At 37.2% G+C, this 23112-nt stretch overlaps 1 protein-coding gene across 1 annotated transcript in view; it reads right to left on the bottom strand.

Annotated features, from left to right (window-relative positions):
* The window catches only part of LOC139139398 (intraflagellar transport protein 25 homolog), a 58693-nt gene extending 38045 nt beyond the window's left edge, over positions 1-20648 (bottom strand). The window contains exon 1 of the mRNA XM_070708307.1: positions 20472-20648. Coding sequence (XP_070564408.1) covers positions 20472-20563 — 92 coding nt within the window. The 5' untranslated portion in view covers positions 20564-20648. The remainder of the gene's footprint in view (positions 1-20471) is intronic.
* Between the last annotated feature and the right edge of the window lie 2464 nt (positions 20649-23112).

Raw genomic sequence — 23112 nt, 5'->3', positions numbered from 1 at the left:
CAATGTACCAGTAGGCCACCATCCTAAAGTTCATAAAATGAGTCAACTAGGAATTAATCAACAGGATGTTGCAAAACATTTTTGCATACAATTCTAACACTTAACAGATTATCACTGGTACCATATTTCATAAAGTTTGATGCAGTATTTACAACACTATGAGATCAACATCTGTATCAAGTTTCTCACATTGACGTTGTATTAATTTGTGGCTATATAACCCTAATTAGGAAAGTTCATTACTTATGCAATTACAAATTAATTAAAATGACACTGATAAATGTCTTTTTTAATGTTAAAGCAATGTGAGCTTAACATTGGTGAACATCTGTATAAAGTTTCATGAATTTGATGCAGTACATATTTCTTGACATATCAGCCTACTTACGAAACTTCAATAATTGACATGTTACTGCTACATGCGAGAAACAAATTGACGAGCATATGTATGAAATAGGTCAATGTCAACTTTGAATGATACTGGTGGAAATATGTCTGAGTTATGGCTCTGTACATGAAAACATCGTAATAAAATGGCTGCCCAGCGACCATATTGGATTGTATCACATAAAAAATCGACCTACATATGTATGACATAGGTCAATGTCCTTGTACCAACTTTGAATAAAATCGGTTGAGATATGCCTGAGTTATGCCTCTGTATATGAAAAAATTGTAATAAAATGGCCGCCTAGCGGCCATATTGGATTGTATCACAAAACAAATCGACGTGCATATCTATGAAATTGGTCAATGTCCTTGTACCAACTTTGAATAAAATCGGTTGAAACATGTCTGAGTTGTGGCTCTGTACATGAAAAAATCGTAATAAAATGGCCGCCTGGCAGCCATATTGGATCGTATCACAAAACAAATTGACGAGCATATCTATGACATTGGTCAATGTCCTTGTACCAACTTTGAATAAAATCGGTTGAGATATGCCTGAGTTATGCCTCTGTATATGAAAAAATTGTAATAAAATGGCTGCCTAGCGGCCATATTGGATTGTATCACAAAACAAATCGACGTGCATATCTATGAAATTGGTCAATGTCCTTGTACCAACTTTGAATAAAATCGGTTGAAACATGTCTGAGTTGTGGCTCTGTACATGAAAAAATCGTAATAAAATGGCCGCCTGGCGGCCATATTGGATCGTATCACAAAACAAATTGACGTACATATCTATGACATTGGTCAATGTCCTTGTACCAACTTTGAATAAAATTGGTATAAACATGTCTGAGTTATGGCTCTGTACATGAAAAAATCGTAATAAAATGGCCGCCTGGCGGCCATATTGGATTGTATGACAAAACAAATTGACGTGTATATCTATGACATTGGTCAATGTCCTTGTACCAACTTTGAATAAAATTGGTTGAAACATGTCTGAGTTATGGCTCTGTACATGAAAAAATCGTAATAAAATGGCCGCCTGGCGGCCATATTGGATCGTATCCCAAAACAAATCGACGTGCATCTGTATGACATATGAAGTAATCCTTGTACCAAGTTTGAATGAAATCGCTTCTTGCATCTCTGAGATATCTGTGTGAACGGACGGACGCACGCACACACGCACGCACGCACGCACGCACGCACGCACGCACGCACGCACGGACATGACCAAACCTATAAGTCCCCCCGGACGGTGTCCGTGGGGACTAATAAACTATTAAAAGAAGTTAAAACAATGGGAAACTGGAGTTCCCTTGACACTATCGTAAGGAAAATGGCACTTTTTTCCAGTACTTTCTTGATTCTTTGTTCCTGCTAACCCCCATTCCCTAAATAGAATAGTCTCACTCACATCTGCCATAGTTTATTTTCATTCATGAACAGGATGTTTTCATCCTCTGAACATGCAGTTTCTTTTGTTTGAAGCAATTATCCTCTCATTTGTGAAGACTTTCCTGGTGACAATAACAATTTTCACTGCTATGTAGTTGTTTTCACAAGATGTAAACAGTTTAAAGCCGCCGTTCTCAATCCCAGGCTCACGCATTAGTGGGTACTCCACCCTGTCAATATAGTTACCCCAGTATCATTTTCATTGTTATGCATCAAACGCCGCTATATTAGTAGATTCACAAACATAAATTCACGTCAAACATCGATGAGCATGTCGGAGTACATACATTTTGGCATGATGTGTTTTCACCATACTTGGTGCGTTTGAGTTACAGATGTCACTGATTCCATCAGTGTGTCGCTTGGCGCCGGATGAGGACAGTGTCCTTGACCATCCTCCCCTCTAATGTCTATGCCTCGACCCACAAAATTACAAGTCAATATACTGGCATGTAAAAGTCTCGATCTGCATCGTTCGAATCTCTCAAATTCTTAGAACAAATGTTTTATTAAATCTGGACACATCGGTGTCGAAATTATATAAAATGAGTATTTCTGAAGATTTAACTGTGACCCCGACTTACTCAACCAGCCAACGTAAAACTTTTATGAGGCCAAGATGGCGGTCGGAAGTCAGAAAACAAGTCCAGATTATCGTGTATTACATTATTTGCCAATTTGTGTTGCAAGACTTCGTTTGCATTGGAACCAAAAAAGTACAAATATCAGATGCATTTCGAAAACTCGCGAAAGGACAGAAAATCTCGTAAATTTCTCAGACATAATGAACTTTGATCAATATGCAGCAGAACTGCATCACGTCAGTTATCGATATGATGGCATTTGCTCAAGTGGATACGTACGCTTGAAGTGACGATGGAATGAAACAGAGGAAGTCAAATCATCCTTCCTTAGCTCCATGCTCAAATAAACATTTGGTTTATTAGTCGACTCACAGAGGTACAAACGACACTCCACCAGAAACTATACACAGATACTGCAATGCTTCACACCTCTGTGCTGGGGTATTGAACATTTCTTGATTCGTCATTCTGAGTGTTTAGCATCATTAGTTTGGCAATGACAATGCGTTTAGTATTGGGATATTCTTGACCGGACACACGCTCGGCGTGATGAGCTATTTTTGGCCCGAAAACAGCACCTGATGCAGGCCAATGACGTACTCGTCACAAGAAGAAAATTGATATGCAATTTTGCACGACTTCTGTCGTCCAATCGTCATATCCAAATTTGCCTGGCGTACCATACACATTTGCCATCGTTGGGTGTATGGCAGAAGCCACAAAACCAAACCAAACAGCCCTTTTCAGGGCCATCAAACTTTCCAGTAAGAGAGAACCTGAAAATTTTCTTCTTCACGGTACATTTTGTGGAGGGACCGTACTTGACAGGTCGGTATAAAAGTTGGAGATCTGTGAAGAAACTATTGCACATGTCTTTCAACACAAAAATCTTGACGGTATTTTATTCATTTTTAGTCAACGTTAGCAGATAAGGCGAATGTATAGAAAGCCATGACTGCCTTATATGGTCTAATATCATCTTGTGCTGGGCATTCAATATATTGTGCTGGGCATTATATAATTATAATAATATTTTTATTGCTTGCTTGTAAATATAGGATTTACATCACATTTGTGGCAATAAAAGTGTGATATAAAAATAAGTTAAAATTTTCTTCAATAGAGATAAAGTAATACAGTATAATAATAGTAGCTAATAATAAATATAACTAGGTATTTCTTTGTTTATATAAAGTAAAAATATAATCTGCAAGTTGTTCATTAAAAGATAACTCTTGTTTTGTTAGTAGAGAAATAAGCTGATTTTCAGTATCGTCGTTTGGAAAATTGATTTTACTGAAAAAGTTCTTTCTTTGGACTTTGTATTTCTGACAGACTAATAAAAAGTGTGTTTCATCTTCAATACTGTTGGTGTTACACTGATTGCAGTATCTTTCAGTAATTGGGGTTTTTGGAACAGTGTGTCTCCCTTTTTCAATTGCTAGATCATGATTGCTAATGCGAAGTTTGGTGAGTAATTTTCTTTTCTCACCTTGTAACTGTGTTAAGCACATGTACGGTTCTAATCTAAAATTACGTTTTATTTTGGCATACATTCTTAGTTTACTGTTTTCATCAGTGATCAAATTTTTCCAAAAGACTTCATAATTAGTTCCAGAGACCAGCTCTGGAACTGTTAGTTTTTGCTCACTTTCCTTCTTTCTTTCTTTCTTTCTCTATTTCCGGTATTACTACCATAGAACATGCTAAACACAAATTTTACCTTAATTACCCAGAATGCATTGCGTCACGCTTATGACGTCATCGCTCAGCTCGGACGGGATTTACAGGCATTTCTTGATTGTTTATTTATTTATTTTTTATTTTGGATTGCTCAACTATCATATTGCGTTCAGCTATTAATAATTCTAGCTTTCTTTCGCTTTGTTTTTTGTTGCTTTTTGATTTTATTTTTCTCTAAATACTCGCCGTACGTGGCGCTATACTGTTTCGCCCAAATGCTCATGGTTGAATGAGATTAAAAATGGCGGCGGCATACGATCGCTTCGCTCGCATAGAGAGAGAAAAGTAGTCTTTCCCTAAGTTTACAAGCGCGGCTGGGCACATCGTGTACCTAGGCGAGGTGGGTGTGCTCGAAAACGAAGATCAATGCAAAATTTGGATTCAAAATCGGCTGTTTTGGCGGAGAAACTGCCCGCCGTATTTCTGAGGAGCCACCAGCGGTTGTTCCTATATCAGTCTGCGGGGCTGTGGTGGGAGGCCGCGTTATTAACGCCGGTAACACACAGCCCTGCCATGCAGAGCTAGGCATTCATAGTGAACTGTCTGTCACCGCACCGGCATGCGTTGGCTGCACGTAAAAGCAACTCAACTTTCCAAGATCAAACGGTCAGTATCTTGTGAAAACAGCGACATAGCAATGAAAATTGTTTTAGTCTGTGCTTTTAATCAAATGAAAATGCATGTGGCCTCGGTTTTCAATTTCAACGGCCTAGGTCCAATGTTTCCTCTCATCTGATCATCATCGTAAACTACGCGCCTCTTTACGGCAACAACTCAGCGCTACCCGTCAAGCGATTGATTTTTGCGTAGGTCAGCAGAGTGAAAATAATTGCTCTGGCTCACGAGAATGTCGTCTGATGTACATTTCCGTGCGTTGTCGCCCCCGTATGTATCTGTTGCGTTTTTAACGTACATGTATGCATTTGTAATCTGTGTACTGTAATTCCCCGGACTGCCTTGCTTTTAGTTGTATTGGTGTTTACTGCTATCAGCCCTAACTATAGGTACGTGCTTGAATATTAAAATCCAAAGGACTCTTTCATTCTGCACCTATCTTTGTCACACATTCTCTTGTTTCTTCCGCTGCTCTGGTCTCTGGAACTTCGCTTTTGCTTGCAAATGCTTTCTAGTTGTTTGTTAAATTTGTTTTCATTAATCCAGTTATAACTTTGTGGTGTTTAAGTGATGGAGCTTTATCAAGGAGAAAGTCCATTCCATTGTCTTTAATTAAAGCACTTAAACAGTTAAACCAGGATCTATTGTTAGTGTTGTTTACCATTTGCTCCAGAAAAGCTTCTTTAGCAAGATTACAATGTGGCAGTTGTACGATATGAAGCCAGTGTTTAACAATATTAAGTTTGATCTCAAGTAGAAGTGGGAATTGTCCTAGTTCACCCCTCACAGCAGCATTACAAGCTTGTCTATTACACTGTAAAATGTTCTTACAAAATTTGAGGTGAGTTTTTTCAATTGCTGATTTATCCCACTTCTTGTAATCCATGAAATCTTGTCCCCAAATCTCTGAGCCATACAGTAAAACAGGTTAACGAAAACATTGAATAGATGTAGTGAAAATTTTATCTTTTTGTTGTGCAATAAAACCCTTTTTAAACTCTACAAAGATTTTGCTGCTTTATCAGCCAAATTTGTAATTGTGTCACTAAAACTACCATTTGATTTAATTGTCAGTCCTAAGTATGTATAGCTCTAAACAGATTTGATGCATGTACTACCATAGTTAAATAAGTGTTTATCTACCAAAGGAGATTTACTAAAATTAATTGCTTGGGTTTTCTGTAAATTAACATCAAGTTTCCAATTGGAGCAAAATGTGTGTAGTGTATTTAACTGCCTCTGCAAACCTTCTTTTGAAGTAGAGATTAAGACTAGGTCATCAGCGTAAAATAATGAGTTAACTGGGGTATTATTCAACACTGGTGGTTGAGTATTTACTTTGTCTAGATTTGTTTTCAAGTCATTGACATATAAATTGAACAGACTAGGACTTAGAACACAGCCCTGTTTTACTACTTTTTCAACTTTCAGGCTGGGCGAGATAAAATTATTTGTTTTGATGTGCATTTTTGTGTTGGTGTACATGTGTTTTATAAGTCTGTATAATTTGCCATTAATGTTATTTTTGAGAAGTTTATGGAAAAGACCAACTCTCTATACCGAGTTGAAAGCCTTAGCAAAGTCAACAAAACAAACATAAATGTTCTGCTTATTGTTAATATATTTATGTATTATTGTCTTCAGGGTAAATATGTGATCTATTGTGCGATGGTTTTTGCCAAATCCAGCTTGATTATTATGTATAATATGATTGTCATCTAAAAAACTATTTAGCCTTTCATTTAGAATGTAAGAAAAAACTTTTCCTACACAACTACCGACAGAAATGCCCCTATAATTTTTCGGGTCATATTTATCTCCTTTTATAAGTGTGTCATAATGCTTGTATTCCAGATGTCTGGAAAGTTGGATGTATCTAGAACTGCATAATTTAGCTAAGGGTTTACAGAGAAAGGAGGAACCATGTTTTAACAACTCTATACAAAACCCATCAATCCCTGCTGCTTTTTTACTTTTTAAATTTCTAATTGCTGATAACACTTCATTAGTTGTTATTGACTTATCCAGCTGCTGATTAGCCTGATTCTTAGTTTCTTCAGATGTTAAACTATCAATAATTTGCTGTTGGAAATCATTATACCTGTCATTTTCAATTGAGCAAGAATTTTTGTAAAATTCCGTCCATGTTGCTGCTGAGACACAATCTCAAGTATTATTATCTTTATCATTATTTTTTAAGTACTTGATCAATTTCCACATATCATGTGAATTGTTAGCATGTAGACTGTTTAGTTTGTCTAAGTTGTTTTGCCAGAATTGCAATTTCTTATTTTTAACAAGTTTTTTAAACTTCTTTTTCTTTGTGTAATAGATAATTTTTAACTGACTGTCATATGGAGCTTTATTTAATAGTTTAGCTGTTGCTATTAGGTCCCTTTTTGCTGCATCACAGTTTTTGTCAAACCATTTTGATTTCTTTCTCTTCAAATTTTTCTTTCTCTGCTTTCGTCTAAACACTGCAGGCTTTATCTAAGAAATGCTTAGTGGCTGAGTTAATGTCAGATTTGTTATTACCAATATTAGTATTCAAAAATTCTGCAAAATCTTTTTGTAGCTCATCTGATGCTAATTAAAAACAGATAACTTATCCCTTTTCCATTTTTGGGGCATTTGTAACAAATTCACAGTATCCTTAACACTGCTTAGATTAAAATTTGTTAGTTTAAGAAGAGTAGAAATTTGACAGTGATCTGAGAAAATTGTGGACTTGTGTATTTTAAAATACTCAAAGTTATCGATGATGTCTGTTGTTGCAAGACCATAATCTACTACACTGTTTCCATTCCAGTGGTAACATGTAAATTTTCCACAAATATCTCCAGGTAGTCTGCCATTCATAATTCTTGTATTTGTGGTTTTACATATTTGATATGTTGTGCTGGGCATTCAATATATTGTGCTGGGCATTTGATATGTTGTTCTGGGCATTCAATATGTTGTTCTGGGCATTCGATATGTTGTGCTGGGCATTCAATAAATTGTGCTGGGCATTTAATATATTGTGCTGGGCATTCAATTTATTGTCCTAGGCATTTTGTATGTTGCGCTGGGCATTCAATATATTGTGCTGGGCATTCGATATGTTTTTCTGGGCATGATATGTTGTGCTGGGCATTCACTATATCGTGCTGGGCGTTTGATATGTTGTTCTGGGCATTCAATATGTTGTGCTGGGCATTCAATATGTTGTTCTGGGCATTCAATATGTTGTGCTGGGCATTCGATATGTTGTGCTGGGCATTTGATATGTTGTGCTGGGCATTCAATTTATTGTCCAAGGCATTTTATATAATGCGCTTGGCATTTGATATGTTGTCCAAGGCATTTAATATGTTGTTCTAGTCATAATTTTTTCGCCGTGTGAAAATGTCATGATTTTTTTACTCAGCATGATTGTCGACTTTAGCGGAATTCTCAAAAGGAAATTAACTTAGACAGTGGGGTGGGGTAGGATGTACTACTTGGCTTAATATAGCCTGCCAAACTTCAAAACCAAGGCCTACCTACGCCTAGCCTAGCCCAGGCCAATCTATTATGTGATTCAAATCTGATATCGACATGCGTAGGTATTATTACAGTCTTTTTCATCTTCGGTCACACCCTCGATGAGGGATGTACTGCAGTTAAAGTCCATAATACGATTTTAATCGGATTGAGCTGAGCCGAGCCCAACAAATATAGGGGCTCTGCGAAGCCCCATACTGTACCTGAAAACAACTTGAACAGTAAAGCCAAAGAAAAGGCTACACTGTTCGTCCGTTAGAATGACAATAAGTGGGGAGCGACGCAGATTTGACGTTTAAGTAGAACTTGGTATTGATAAAGTCAGTAAAGTTGTAGTATATATTACACGTACCTACTCCGTTCCTAAATGTAAACCACTTGTTCCAAATATTGCTTCACTAGCGGCAGGTTCTCAAAGACAAAAATAATAAACAGTACACACACTCTTTTCACACTTTTATAACAACCAGTTTCTTATTTAATTACCTACAGGCTTGTCTCATCAGTAACAGTTGATTACTAATTAATGAAATTTTAGAACGCATTGGAAATAACAAATGCCCAGACTAATACAGCCTTTACATGACTTTATTTTGACTCATTCTGTGTGCCAAAGCTCCTACATGTATGTCCCTGTACTATTGGCTAATCGACCACGTTCATTCAACATTTACCGATGCACAGCCTGTCGCCTGTGATTGGTGAAACGAGTAAGCCCTCCTGAACTTGCGCCAATCAAGTAATATTTTCTTGTTGTTTTTTCACCATACTTTGACTTTAGTAGTTCTCAAGCTTGTTTCCACATTTTATATCCAGCATGCCGTGTTGTGCTGCAGTGTGTAAAATAGTAGAGTAGAGAGGTCAAACTGCACAGACCAGTGGAAATTGGAGTGTGTTGCGTCAATTTTTCAGAGGACGCTGCGCGAGAGTAGAAGTCAGTTTGGTATTTTGTCGCTTAGGAACAGCTCAGTTTATTTCTAAAGGGAGGGGTCAAGTTTGCGGGGAAGTTAGTTTTCAAAAGTAGATAGACCTTCAGGACGAAAACATGTGATCTCTATGTTCTAAAAAACTTCTGCAGGATTTTGGTTGATCAAGTTTTAATGTTACAATTTTATGGGCGTGTGATTTTGAAAAATACTGGCCCTTCCTCCCTTTCTTGGCAATGGTATGATTGGTATCTTAGCCAGTCAAATGTGATGACATACCTCCGCATACAAGTCAACAACTACTCATTCTAGTACTACCGCTTGCCAGATTTTCGCTTTTTCTCTTCCATGAAGAAAGAAAATCACTTTTGCGATGCATCACCTAAACTGACATTTTTGGTGCAACAGCCTATCGAAATGAAGTTCAATGTTTCATTGAAAAATGGCCCTTTGACCCCTTTGACATTATTCGTATGGTCATAGTCGACAATACAACTAAACTGTTCATGACATATCATCAACCCAACTGTCGAGCTGTTGCAGTCACAAATTTGCCACTAACATGCTGCAACAAATCACACAAACCTTTATTTAACAAATACACAAGCAAAATGCCACAATGCTTTGAACATTGTAACCGTGGCTTAGAATCAAATTAAAGGATAACGAATAATATTGTACCGTACTAGCACCTTTGATTTCCACACGTTTATTTTGCTTACATGGTAACCGGATTGTTCACACCATACATGCTTCCAATCCAAAACATAAAACATAGTTCCGTAGTAGCACTTTCAAACAATCACCTGAATCAGTGAAGTGATTTATATTCGCAGAAAATTGTATTTCCACCTTCTCACGACATTAAACATTGTTACACCAAATATTGAATTGAATTGAATTGTCTTAATATAAATCAATGTGCAGGTAAACAGGTCCAGTACCCAGTCGTGTGACTAAGTCATATGACAAATGCCTATGGTCATCTCAAATGTGAGCATCTAAAATATGAAATATGTTTTTTTTATCGCTTTTGTTGCCCAAAAAAGCATGGAAATCTCATACTTCCATTCAGTGCATCCTCCATGTTTCTAGCATTCATTTAACACACATTTCTGTTCCAAAACTCATAAAACAGTCCAAAATGCAGGATTGGTGTACCTTCCAAAAATACAGGGTTCCTGCTAACATTCGCCTCAGTCGCAAATTGCGAATAAATGTCCGTTGTGGCGAAAAAAATTGCTACGCCTTCTCCACGCATGGCGAAAGCTTGTGACCGGGTGCCTTGTTGGGATTATTGACTCTGGACGCCTTCGAAAGTCATGTCAGTCCTGCGATCCCAGACCGACAGTTTTCCCAAAGGACCAAGAATTTTGACATGCAGGTGTTAATTGTGATTGATCCAAAATATGTACTGGATTATTTATGTAGCCTACTATTCTAACAACTTGTCGGTTTTACAAATATTATAAGTGTACGTTATTTTCCACCATCCAAACTTTTCAGCATAAACGCTGCAAGCATCGTAAGAAAACATTTGACCTCGTACGTCGCGTCAGGGTGCAAGCATGAAGGGCAATTTGAGTTCACGCCAGCATAGCAGCACAACGCGTATTCCAAACAGCATGCACCATCGTTAATCAAGCTGGTTCTGTCACTTTTAACGTATCAAAATAACCCTTAGATCAGTCAGATTATCGAAATATTCAATCATTTAAATATCTAGCCAATTTGTTGCTCTGTCGTACGTCGACCAATGATCGAAGGCAGAGTTCCTGAGCATGAGACTGAAGTGATAGCGTTGGACTTCGCCAAAGGCGAAAATGAGCATGCGCGAAAAAGTTTCAAGATCCCCAGTTTGTATACTCCGGTCCATGTACGGTTTGGGTAGTTTCAAGACACCTAAACAATGCAAATGTGTTACGAATTGACGGTACAATGCAATGTGGCTTGCGGACTGTGGCTACAATGAAACAAGCAACCTAGCGGCCGATATAGCTCCGCTGTGTTTATGTACAGAATAACTATTTTTGATACATGTTGATAAATAAGGTGGAAATCTTTGATAACTCAATGCAGTGGCCAGAAAAAAGTGGCTAAAATAAGCTGCAAAAATACAAAATTGAAGATTTCATCATACTTTGAATATATCACATCCGATCATCCCTAAGAATATATCAACCAAAGCTATCTGATGAGTAGTTTTTTGAGAATAAAATAGTCCGACCAACAATGGCAACAATTGCCCCCAAAAATAAAAAATTGCAGATTTCATCATAATTTCAAAACATCACACTTAGTTCATATATAGAAACCTGTATACCAAATTTCAAAGCTGTTAGACCAGTACTTTTTGAGAAACGCATTTTTGACCAAAAATGGGAAAAATTGCCCCAAAAATTCAAAATTGCAGATGTCATCATTATTTCAATAAATATCATTTAGTTCATCTATGGAAACCTGTATACCAAATTTCAAAGCTATCAGATAAGTAGTTTTGGTAATACACATTTTTTGACCAAAAACGGCAAAAATTGCCCAAAAAATAAAAAAATTACAGATTTCATCAGAAATTCAATATATATTATTACTAAGCTTATCTGTAGAAACCTGTATACCAAATTTCAAAGCTATCAGACCAGTACTTTATGAGAAACACATTTTTTGACCAAAAATGGAAAAAATTGCCCCAAAATTACAAAATTGCAGATTTCATCATTATTTCCATAAATATCATTTAGTTCATCTGTAGAAACCTCTATACCAAATTTCAAAGCTATCAGATGAATAGTTTTGGAAATATACATTTTTTGACCAAAAGTGGCAAAAATTGCCCCCAAAATACAAAATTACAGATTTCATCAGAAATTCAATATATATTACTTAGTTCATCTATAGAAATCTGTATACCAAATTTCAAAACTATCAGACCAGTACTTTTTGAGAAAGACATTTTTTGACCAAAAATGGCAAAAATTGCCTTAAAAATGCAAATTTGCATATTTCTGCACAATTTGAATAAATCTGAAATAGATCATCCCTAGGGACATATGTACCAAATATAAAAGCTATCTGACCAGTAGTTTTGAAGAAGAAGATTTTTAAAGATTTTTTTACCAAAAATGACAAAAATTGCCTTAAAAATACAAATATGCACCACCATTTGAACAAATCTGATTTAAGTCACCCTAAGCAAACTGCATATCAAATTTCAAAGCAATCGGACGAGCGGTTTCAGAGAAGAAGATTTTTTTACCAAAAACACCAAAAAATGCCCCAAAAATACAAATATGCAAATTTCACCATGATTTGAACAAACTGAAGTGAGGTCACCCCAAGTGAACTGCATATAAAATTTCAAAGCAATTGGACTTGTGGTTTCAGAGGAGAAGGCAATTGTTGACGGACGACGACGGACGACGGACGCCGGACGCCGGACGACGACGGACGACGGACGACGACGGATAATCAACCTATTTGATAAGCTCCGCGTCGCCGACAGCGGAGCTAAAAATTCCAACACTGAAATACACATATTGAAGGCCCCTAAAAATCAATTAGTTAAAAAAAGGGGTCAACAATTTCCCATATCTATCTAACCTCTGATCTGTTTGGCTCAATTTTCACAAATTAGAACCTTCAACATGGCACATCTGTACCAAATATCAACGCAGTCTGTTCAGCAGTTTTTGGCTTTTTGTCATTTACAGAAAATTTTCACTGTCTGGCACCAACTCAACCCTGGACCACAATAACAGAATGACCTATGCACATTATGTTAAAAAAGTAGTAGCCAATGTGGGCTACCACATATATTTCAAACCCTAACCCACCATAGTTAAAGGGCCATTATTTGTAACTTTTGACCATTTTTTACCTTGGAAAATTCCATGTTGGAGGCTCATATTTGTTGCAAAATGTTGTCTTACGAAGAAACAAACCTGATTTATTTATTTATTTATTTATTTATTTATTCGGAAATCCTACGGGATCAAGTCCCATTTACAGGTTCCTCAAAAGCTCAAAAGAAAACGGTTAAAAAACACTGAACAAGACAGCACCAAACAGAAAGTATTTACAAAACTAAAATGAAGTGTAGGACACACACACAGACAAAAAACAAAGCAAACAACTCAACAAGAACAGCCATTAAAAAATAACTTGTCTAATGTCAGACTTAAATGAGTCATAAAAAATATCAATATTATGATTATTACGAAACAATTCATTAAAATTACTCATACATCTGTTAAGAGGAGAAAATTTAAAAACATTGATACGGCTACGAGGTGGTCTGAATGTGGGACAGGTGCGCAAAAGTTTGCCAGGTGCATTAAAGCATAGCTTTGATAAAACATCTGGTAAATTTATAAATCCAGTTGCACACTTGTGTAAAAACATCATATCAAGATAACAGCGACGTTTCTCCAAAGTTGGTAAGTTGAACAAGGTACAGAGAGCTTCATACTGGTCAGCATGATATGAAATATGTGTTTTGAAACACAAATATTTTATGAATTTACGTTGAACATTTTCAAGTAATTCCATATCTGATTTTTGCCAAGGGTTCCAGACAACAGAACCATACTCGAGACAGCTCCTTACAAGAGAAGTATAAAGAGATTTAAAAGTTTGAACCTGAGTAAAATTTTGAGAGTTTCGTTTTATAAAACCCAGCATTCTAAAAGATTTATTTACAGTAAAAGAAATATGATCTGAAAAACTTAAGTTTGAGGTTAAAATAACTCCCAAATCTTTAACTTTTTGCTGCCTATTAAGAATGATATTTAAAATACAATAGTCAAAATGAATTAAAGCCCTCTTGTTGTAAAAGAGATCACAGAAACACTTTTGACATTTAAATCGAGTTTCCAAGATAGACACCAGAAGGCTACTCTATCAACATCTTCTTGAAGTTTTAAACAATCTGAAATAGTTTTAATAGGTCTAAAGATTTTAGCATCGTCTGCATATAAGAGACATTGTGAATCTATACAAACACCTGGTAAATCATTGACATAAATACTGAATAACAGTGGACCAAGTAGTGACCCCTGGGGTACACCCGATGATACTGGGCACCACTCAGAAAAGCGATTGTCAATAACTACTCTCTGATGACGGTTACTTAAATATGATTTAACAACTGTAGAACTTGACCAGAAAATAAAACCATAACGTTCTAGTTTGTAAACTAACAGTCTATGATTAACAGAGTCAAAAGCCTTACAGAAGTCAGTGTAGATGCTATCAACTTGTAGTTTCTTGTCAAAACAGTTAGCAAGAAAATCAACATAGGTTACAAGGTTAGTCTGAGTAGAGCGAGTCTTAATAAAGCCATGCTGTGAATTACATATATACTGTTTAACATGGTTAAATATATCATCAAAGATCACTTTCTCAAATGTTTTGCTTATTAAGGAGAGAAGTGACACTGGTCTATAGTTTGTAACATCACATTTGCTACCACTTTTAAAAATTGGAACAACATTTGCCTGCTTAAACCGGCTGGAAATGTACCTTTCTCAATTGACTTGTTATATAAAACCATCAGTGGGTAAGCGAGTTGATTTGCACATCGCTTTAATAAAATGCCTGATATGTTATCTGGACCCATGGCTTTGTTAGGATCCAATGTATTGAGATGTTTGAGAATGATGTCTACAGATATATGAACATTGCATAAGGCATCACTTGTGACATCATCAAAAGGTGGAACAGTTGTGGTTTGGTCGTCTTGTTTGAAGACGGACTGAAAGAAATTGTTAAATAAATCTGCAACTTCTTTCGATTTACAGGCAGACTGATTGTTATAGCGCACTGAGTTCGGGACAGATTTTGATTTACATCTTGATTTTACATGTCCCCAGAAACGTTTAATATTGTTTTGAATGTCATATTCAACATTTGAATCATACTCATTGTATTTAATTCTACTTGCTCGTTTAAATTCTGCTCGAGCTTTAGAAAATTCACAATAAGAAGCAATGCCCCTCTTATAATTACGAAAAGCAGCTTCCTTCTCCCGGAGCAAACAAATAAGATCACTGTCATACCAAGGAGGGAATCTTCGTTTGCCTGCATTAACTTTTGGGATGCAGTCAGAGATTGCTGAAAACAGCAGATCATAAAACAGGTCGATGCACTCATCAACATCTGTTTTGTCTTCTAGGATACACCAGGGTATACAAGCCAGTGTTTGATTTAAATGATTAAAATCAGCTTTCCTATAATTGTAAATAACTCTGTCAGATTTGAGGGGAGCACTGCTGCAACAAGTGGCAGACAGTTCACACACTATTGCCTTATGTATTGAGTTAACCATGGGCTCAACACAATGTACTTCTATATTGTTGATGTTACAAAATACAAGATCTAGAAAGTTGTTGTTACAGGTTCTGTCTTTAACACACTGAAAAAGTCCATGTTCAAAAATGAAGCTATTTAAAAACAAATCTGACCTGTTCGATGACCATGAAACAGGTTCAATTATGTTATCTTCTGACACAGACCATTCAATATCACGGAGATTGAAATCCCCACAGATAAGGACAATGTCAATCGGTCGTTTATATTTGCTGACTAAATCTAATGATTTGTCAAGTTCGTTGATAACTGTGTTTGGTGAATCACTTGGATGGTAAATACTTGATATGTATACAGTCTGTCTTGGTAGCTTGACTTCCACCCAAACAATTTCAGCTGATGTTTCAAATTCAGTACAGCGACGAGATGTAAGAGTTGATTTCACCGCGATCAATACACCTCCACCATCCTGTTTCAGTGAAGGAGAATCGATTCTGTCCCTTCGGAAGATAGAGTATGTGTCGACATCAAGCAGCTCGCCGTCATAAATGTTTGGATTAAGCCATGTTTCAGTCAGGAGTAAAATGTCAAACGTCGCATCTGAGAAACATGCATAAAAGTCTTGAAGCTTAGTTCTAAGTCCCTGGGTATTTTGATAAAAAATACTGAGCGGTTTCCTCACACCTGATGAAGTGGTATTGGGGCGTCGTTGATTTGATTCTGAATTGGGACCTGGGTTTGGATGAACATCCCCATCACTTAACAATACATTGAAGGAAGCAGTATGATTGCTATAATAGCAGACGCGAGCTCCATACTTCACTCTGTTACTGCCACAAGAATTATCATCTGGCTTGGAACGTCCATATACTGTGTTCACACAAGTGGAACTGAACAATAGGCCCAAGGCAATTACATAAGTGCAGATGTCCATCATGCAGAAATGCCAATCACCTCTTTGTTATGCAAAAGCAGGCCTATAGTTTCTTCCTCTGCACTCTCCAGAACAGAAACAGCAACCTCGATTTTTCACCAAAAATCACATCAAAGATGAGGTAAATCATCAATAACCACATTCAATGGCGTCTCCAGCCATTCATACCTTCTTATTGCCGTATTTTTTCAAAGGATCGGTAAGGAAAGGTGACAATCACAGAGAAACAAGCAGAGCTGAGATCTGTCCACTGTCCACTGTCCACTATTTTTCTGATTAGTGATGTCATAGCCACATAAAACTGCTAATTTTTGTTCAAACGTGTTGCCCTTCCGAGCTCGTTTATTGACGTCTGGCATGCTCAGCGTGCTGGGGAGAACGCAGATAACGTTGACGCCGCGATCACGCCAGATGTACAAGTTCACGTTTATTGCCGGATCAAAACAATATTGCGTCGTGGATTGCCAGACATCTGGCTACGCAACGTGCTCGGACAATGGACTATGACGTAAGTACCGGGCATAAGTAATGAATATTTATTTTGAAATCGCTGTAAATGGCTCGCGCAGGTGCAGAAGAATGCTACGTTGCAATCCGCGTGTCAACAGAGTTTGTATTTCTGTCCGGACAAAAATTGAAAATTTCGTTGTAAAATCACATGTTATTTAGTTGTAGGGCACGTAATGTTTCCGAATAATATGCGATTCTCTGTTATTTGACAGGCTATTCAACATGAGCCAGTGATCATTTCAATCAAAACTAACGGAAAAATCGCAAGAAGATACAGCTAATGGAACTTTAATAACTATACCAGGGATCACTTTGGGGTGCGATAACGCGATATTTACGCTCAAAAATCAGAAAAATCGCATTCAGAAAAATCAATTGGGCAAAAAAGTTGCGTCGGTGATGCAAATGGCGCGTACATGATACATTTACGCAATCTAAATTCATCTGTAATATTTGGCACTGGTTTTCAGTACAGAACCACTTATTGTGTCGCTGAAGAGAGCGCTATAATTCATTCATTCATTCATTCATTCTTTATTTGTCATGTAATAGTTAAATGAAATTTTGCATACATTGGCAGAAGACAAAAAGAAAAATTAACATAATGCATAAAGATTGAATATACTTATAATTACCTATACATACATTTATACAAACATGCATTATAAGGTTACAACTGATTCAATAGACTGATTGACCTTGGTACAAAGCTATGCTTAAATCTATTTGTACGAGAACGTGGAACCCTAAGGCGACGACCACTTGGAAGGTATTCGTATTCTGTATGGAGTGGATGATTCGGATCTTTCAATATTTTCTTTGCCATCTTAATAACTTTATCTTTATCTTAATTACGCTAGAAAAAGCTGTTGCAGAGTAACCCGTTTCAAACAGCGTTTGAGATTGCTAACTGGAAGTTTTGCGTTCATTGACAAATCATTGAAGTCGATACAGCAAGTGTTCATTGCTAATGTACAGTGTGTTGTCGTCGCTCAAAATTGTGTTTTCGAAGGAATTCGTGTCCAGTACGAGTGGTAGTGCGAATAAAAAATGAAAATGCACTCTTCTGGACTACTGTACTTCCGTTACTCCCGCACTAGAAAGCATGGATTTGATCGCCTCCGATTACAACTACACTCAGTGTGACAGTTTTCGGACAGGGCAGTGAATTTCGCCCAAAGCCATTTCATAAATCAGGGAAAGACACTAAGGGTTGCCCGATTGCCCGGGGCAAGTGAAAGTCGCGTTCGGGCAAGTGAACCTCCAATGCCACTTGCCCGACGGGACAACTTGACAAGTGAAAAAAATAATACCTAGAAATCAAATTCACGAGAGCGATTTTCTGGTGAGGGAACACGGACTTAAACAACGAAAAAATAATCATATTATGTCATTGTGAACATTTCCATAAGATTTTTCATAAAATTGCATGAAGAGTTGCAAATTAGCGGTGGTCTTGGGTCAAATGACCACCATCTTTCCACGCTTGACCTCCAAATTCTGTAACTGGTGGTCATTTTGACCACCATGGAAAAAATTAGTATTTCAGCGGTTGCCTGTTTGTCTGATGGCATGGCGAGGGCACCGTTTCATCAATACAACATTGCAATTAGCCTTGAAGAAACTGATACACATAGCGTTTTGTTCCTTTTTGTGGCGCAGGGCCTTCACAGGTGCCAATAAACTAAATTTCATTTGCAACATTTATGCAAATATATCTTGCAACGGAAAAAAATTCAAAATCCTTCTACTTATCATTACAAAACATTAGACAACGCAGCGATCATTTTGGAACTCTTGCAAGTATAAAAATACAATTGCAAGATAGACAACATGAACGAATTGTGCCACCTGTTTGCATGTTATTTGGGTTCCAATAAAGCACGAGTCAATAGTGAGAAGTTGTTGGCAAAATAAGTTTTTTTATCCAACATCGGTATTATTTTTTTTATCCACTGTACAGACATGTATTTTTTGGGTACAGCCATGTTCAGAGACTCCCACCATAACATTGACCTCTCTTTTCATGAATACAAAAAGCCTGATAATATGATTCAGTTCAAAAACAAATATTGACTACCAGTTTCCTTAAAATGACCACCAAATTTAAAATGTGGTGGTCAAAATGACTACCAGGATAAAATGTTAATTTCGAGCCCTGAGAATCATGTAATCGCTTTCAATAAAATGCAGTTCAAACAATACCACCGGTTAAATACCGTACGCTGATTTTGCATATGAAAAAGCTGTTTAGCTGGTGGAGCGTACGTTCACCAAAGTTCATTGCATTGACTGTGAGGTCACGTTGTCTCACAACATGTCGATACGGATAAAAAAATAAACACACAGCGGTTTTTGTGCTTTGTATGAACGTTTATAATGATGTAAAAATAAAGTCCAGTGGTGAAAAATCACCACAAAAAAGGGACTTTTACTAAAACGTACTCTTTAATGTTAACTTGTTAAGCGACAGTGAGTGGCGTCGTGGCAAAACCGCATGCAATGAAAGTCATGAGCAAGCTTTGGTGTCAACTCATCTGTTGTGTTGTGTTGTCTTGGCAACGTAGGTAGTGAGATTCAATATGGCGGAAATCGCCACATTCGACAACTTTATTTTGATTTTTGGAGTAGCATGACGTGTTGGAGAGTTGGTTTGTCGTCCGCTGACCAGTTGATGCTCAAATGCATGACCCTACCCTAATTCTTGCAGCATTTTCGCTAACATACTGCGTATTCTCTGCGGTCCCGCTTTGTTTTGGACAACAACACCTCTGTACGGAAGGAGCGAGCAGAGAGGCTCCGCGAAGGCGGCGTAGCCAGCACTCGTGACATTCACCGAATTACACGTAGGACTAGGAGCTACTGTTGCATGAAACAATAGATTTTAACGTCAGCGCATGAATTCAGGAGTTTAGGATTATACAGAATGTGTTCCTACAAGATCTGAATGTTCTTTGCTTGTGAACACCTGTGACTGCACAGGGTAGCTGAGTGGTAGCTTTTACGTGAATCGATGAGTTGCCATGATGTGAAAAAGTGTTAACACAATATTCACTGAACTGTAGGTACTCTCTCAGATGTAATCTTGGGGCTTTTGCAATGACTTGATGTGAAAATGGAGGGTTAATAGGGAGTCTCCTCCTTACTACCACCATGGAGGTAGCAGCCATGCTACGACATACTAGGAATGACAAAAGGACTTGAGCTGTCCTTTGATCGTCAGCGTTAAAATTGAAAGTATTGTTATTTCGCTTCATGTATTGCCCACCTCACCCATAGTAAATTAATAGTAATAAAATCATGTTATGGGAAGGCTGCAGAAAAAATCCTTTCCTACCTGCATGTTACCGCAATAATACACATAATTGTACATTCTTAAAAGCGGACTCCTTTTCCAATGAAACATAACATGCAGATAAACATAACAACAACCACAGTCACTCCACAAACTGCAATAACATAAAAACTCACCCGTCAATCATATCCTCTGGCGGATGTTTTTCATCACTTGAAGTTGCAAGCACAACTTTCGCTCCAGCTTCAGATAAAGCAACATCGAACATGGTTTAGGACTAATACGAAAATGTGTACGCTCAATCGATGCTGAAGTTATCTTCGTATTCGTTTTGGTATTCGTATTCTCATTTGAAGTCACTGACAGAAATTGGTATTTTTAGTCCGGGTTTCGGCAATGAAATGTGCAACAAACGATATTTAAAGAAGTTTAAATATTGTTATAATTAGGGTTTCGAGACCAAGGGTCCGAAACCCTCTAGTAATCGTTTTGTTTATTATTATTATTATTATTATTATTATTTTTCTTCTTCTTCCGTCCTCTAAATGCAACTGTCACGCGAACACCGTTGCACCTAGAGACTTCAAATTTGGCACATAGGTAAAACTCCTCACAAGTAATTTTTTATAACATGACCATAACAATGGGTCACGTGACCTGGCAGCAATATTGAAATTAAACTTTCAAATTGATTTCCTTTGCATAAAAATTAATCAATCAAAATTCTTTCAACAACTTTTGTAGACCATAGGCCTAGGCTCCTTTATGCCAAATATCAAGGTAATAGGCCCTGCCGATTTTGAGAAGAAGATTTTGAAAGTGTTATTTTTCACAGTTTTCAGTCACCTTTGACCTCCCTTATACCTATGCAGCTAAGCTATGGCAATGGCTTATTCTGGCCTCTGTTAATGTCCAAGAAACCAAGTGTCTATAGGACAATGATCGGTAGGGGACCAACTTGCACTCCCCAATTTTGGGGATACCACTTGACCTTTGACCTCGGCATTTACCTGGAACTCATTTAGTATGCACATACCTAATTCTGGGCTTGCATACAGAGCTGGAGGTCTGATTTTTGGAAGACAGGGATAATTATGGGAGCAAAGGTTTTTGACAAAATGTTACATGACCAGCCACTTCCTGTACCTTATTAATTATGCACATACCTAACTCTTGGCTTAATAATAGAGCTAGAGGTCTGAATTTTGGTATATAGGGATTACTATGGGAAACAATTGTTTTGACAAAAAAATAATGACCTTGATGACCTTTGACCTCAAATATACATATTTGGGTGTAAAAGGATTGCCAAGCGATTTAACAACACCCACAGATATATTGATGATCTCATCAGTTTAAACAATCCTGGTATATCCAATTATCTACACCACATCTACCCAGATGATTTAGAAATAAAAGAAACAACTGAAAGTGTGGACTCGGCATCATACCTAGATGTATTGTTTGAAATTAGACATAATACACTATATACTAAGCTGTATGACAAAAGAGACGATTTCAATTTTGAAATCATAAACTGTCCCTTTTTGTCGAGCAATATACCATCATCTCCAGCTTATGGTGTGTATATTTCACAACTCCTCAGATATAGTAGAGCATGCCATTCATATGAAGACTTTCGAGTTAGACACAGCCTATTAGCTCAAAAGTTAGTGAGGCAAGGATTCTCAGAAAGTAGATTAGTGAAATCATTTAAGAAGTTCTACGGTAGATACGGAGATGTTGTATCCAAATATGACCTGTCTGTTTCTCAAATGATGAGTGACAGCATACCAAATTTTGACTCACAAAAGTAATTTGGTGAATTCACCAAATAACAATGTGAATTTGTCGCTTTTGGTCAATCTTGACGGGTGTGGCTAGCTGGCAGGGTACGCTTACCCATTCCGGACACCTGGTACCACCACTATTTCGTGGTTCAAGATGGCCCCATTGCCTTTGTCATCATCTATATGTTCCTTGGACCTGGTAAATTTCATAGTTTACCTTGAATGATAACGATTATTGGACCTGATTTGATGTCCCTAACTCGGTAACTCGGTAATCACAAGGGCTACCCGCTTCAGATTTGGTATGATGGGACATCTAATGATGTATGTACTTCATTAATTATGCACATATCTAATTCTGGGCAAGCCAATAGAGCTAGAGGTCTGATTTTTGGTATATAGGGATAACTATGGTATACATTTTTTTTTGACCAAATATCACGTGACCTTGATGACCTTTGACCTCAAATATACATATTTGTCTATTACTCAGCTACACCCTTCATATTTGGTATGATTGGACATGTTGTGACGACACATCATGTACCTCATTAATTATGCACATATCTAATTTTACGCTAGCCATTGGAGCTAAAGGTCTGAATTTCAGTATATAGGGATAACTATGGGATACAATTTTTTGACCAAATATCATGTGGCCACGATGACCTTTGACCTCAAATATACATATTTGTCAATAACTCAGTAAGCACAAGGGTTACACCCTTCATATTTGGTATGATGGGAGACCTTATGACGCCACATCCTGTACCTCATTAATTATGCACATATCTAATTTTTGGCAAGCTGATAGAGCTAGAGGTTTGATTCTTGGTATATAGCGATAACAATGACATTCGATTCTTTTAAGGTAGGTTGCGGCTGACAGTGACTTTAATCAGGATTTTTCTGAAACTTTCAGATGTCTGGGATGAGATGAAATGTTAAAAAATAAGAAAAAAAGACGAGGTTCCCCTGCAAATTTTGGAGATATGACGCCCTTTATGTTGTCCCGCGGAAACATTTA

Source organism: Ptychodera flava, chromosome 8 (assembly GCF_041260155.1).
Source record: "Ptychodera flava strain L36383 chromosome 8, AS_Pfla_20210202, whole genome shotgun sequence".
In the NCBI taxonomy this organism is placed as follows: domain Eukaryota; kingdom Metazoa; phylum Hemichordata; class Enteropneusta; family Ptychoderidae; genus Ptychodera; species Ptychodera flava.
The sequence above is the reverse complement of the archived record's forward strand: the minus strand, read 5'-3'. Positions and strand labels throughout refer to the sequence as shown.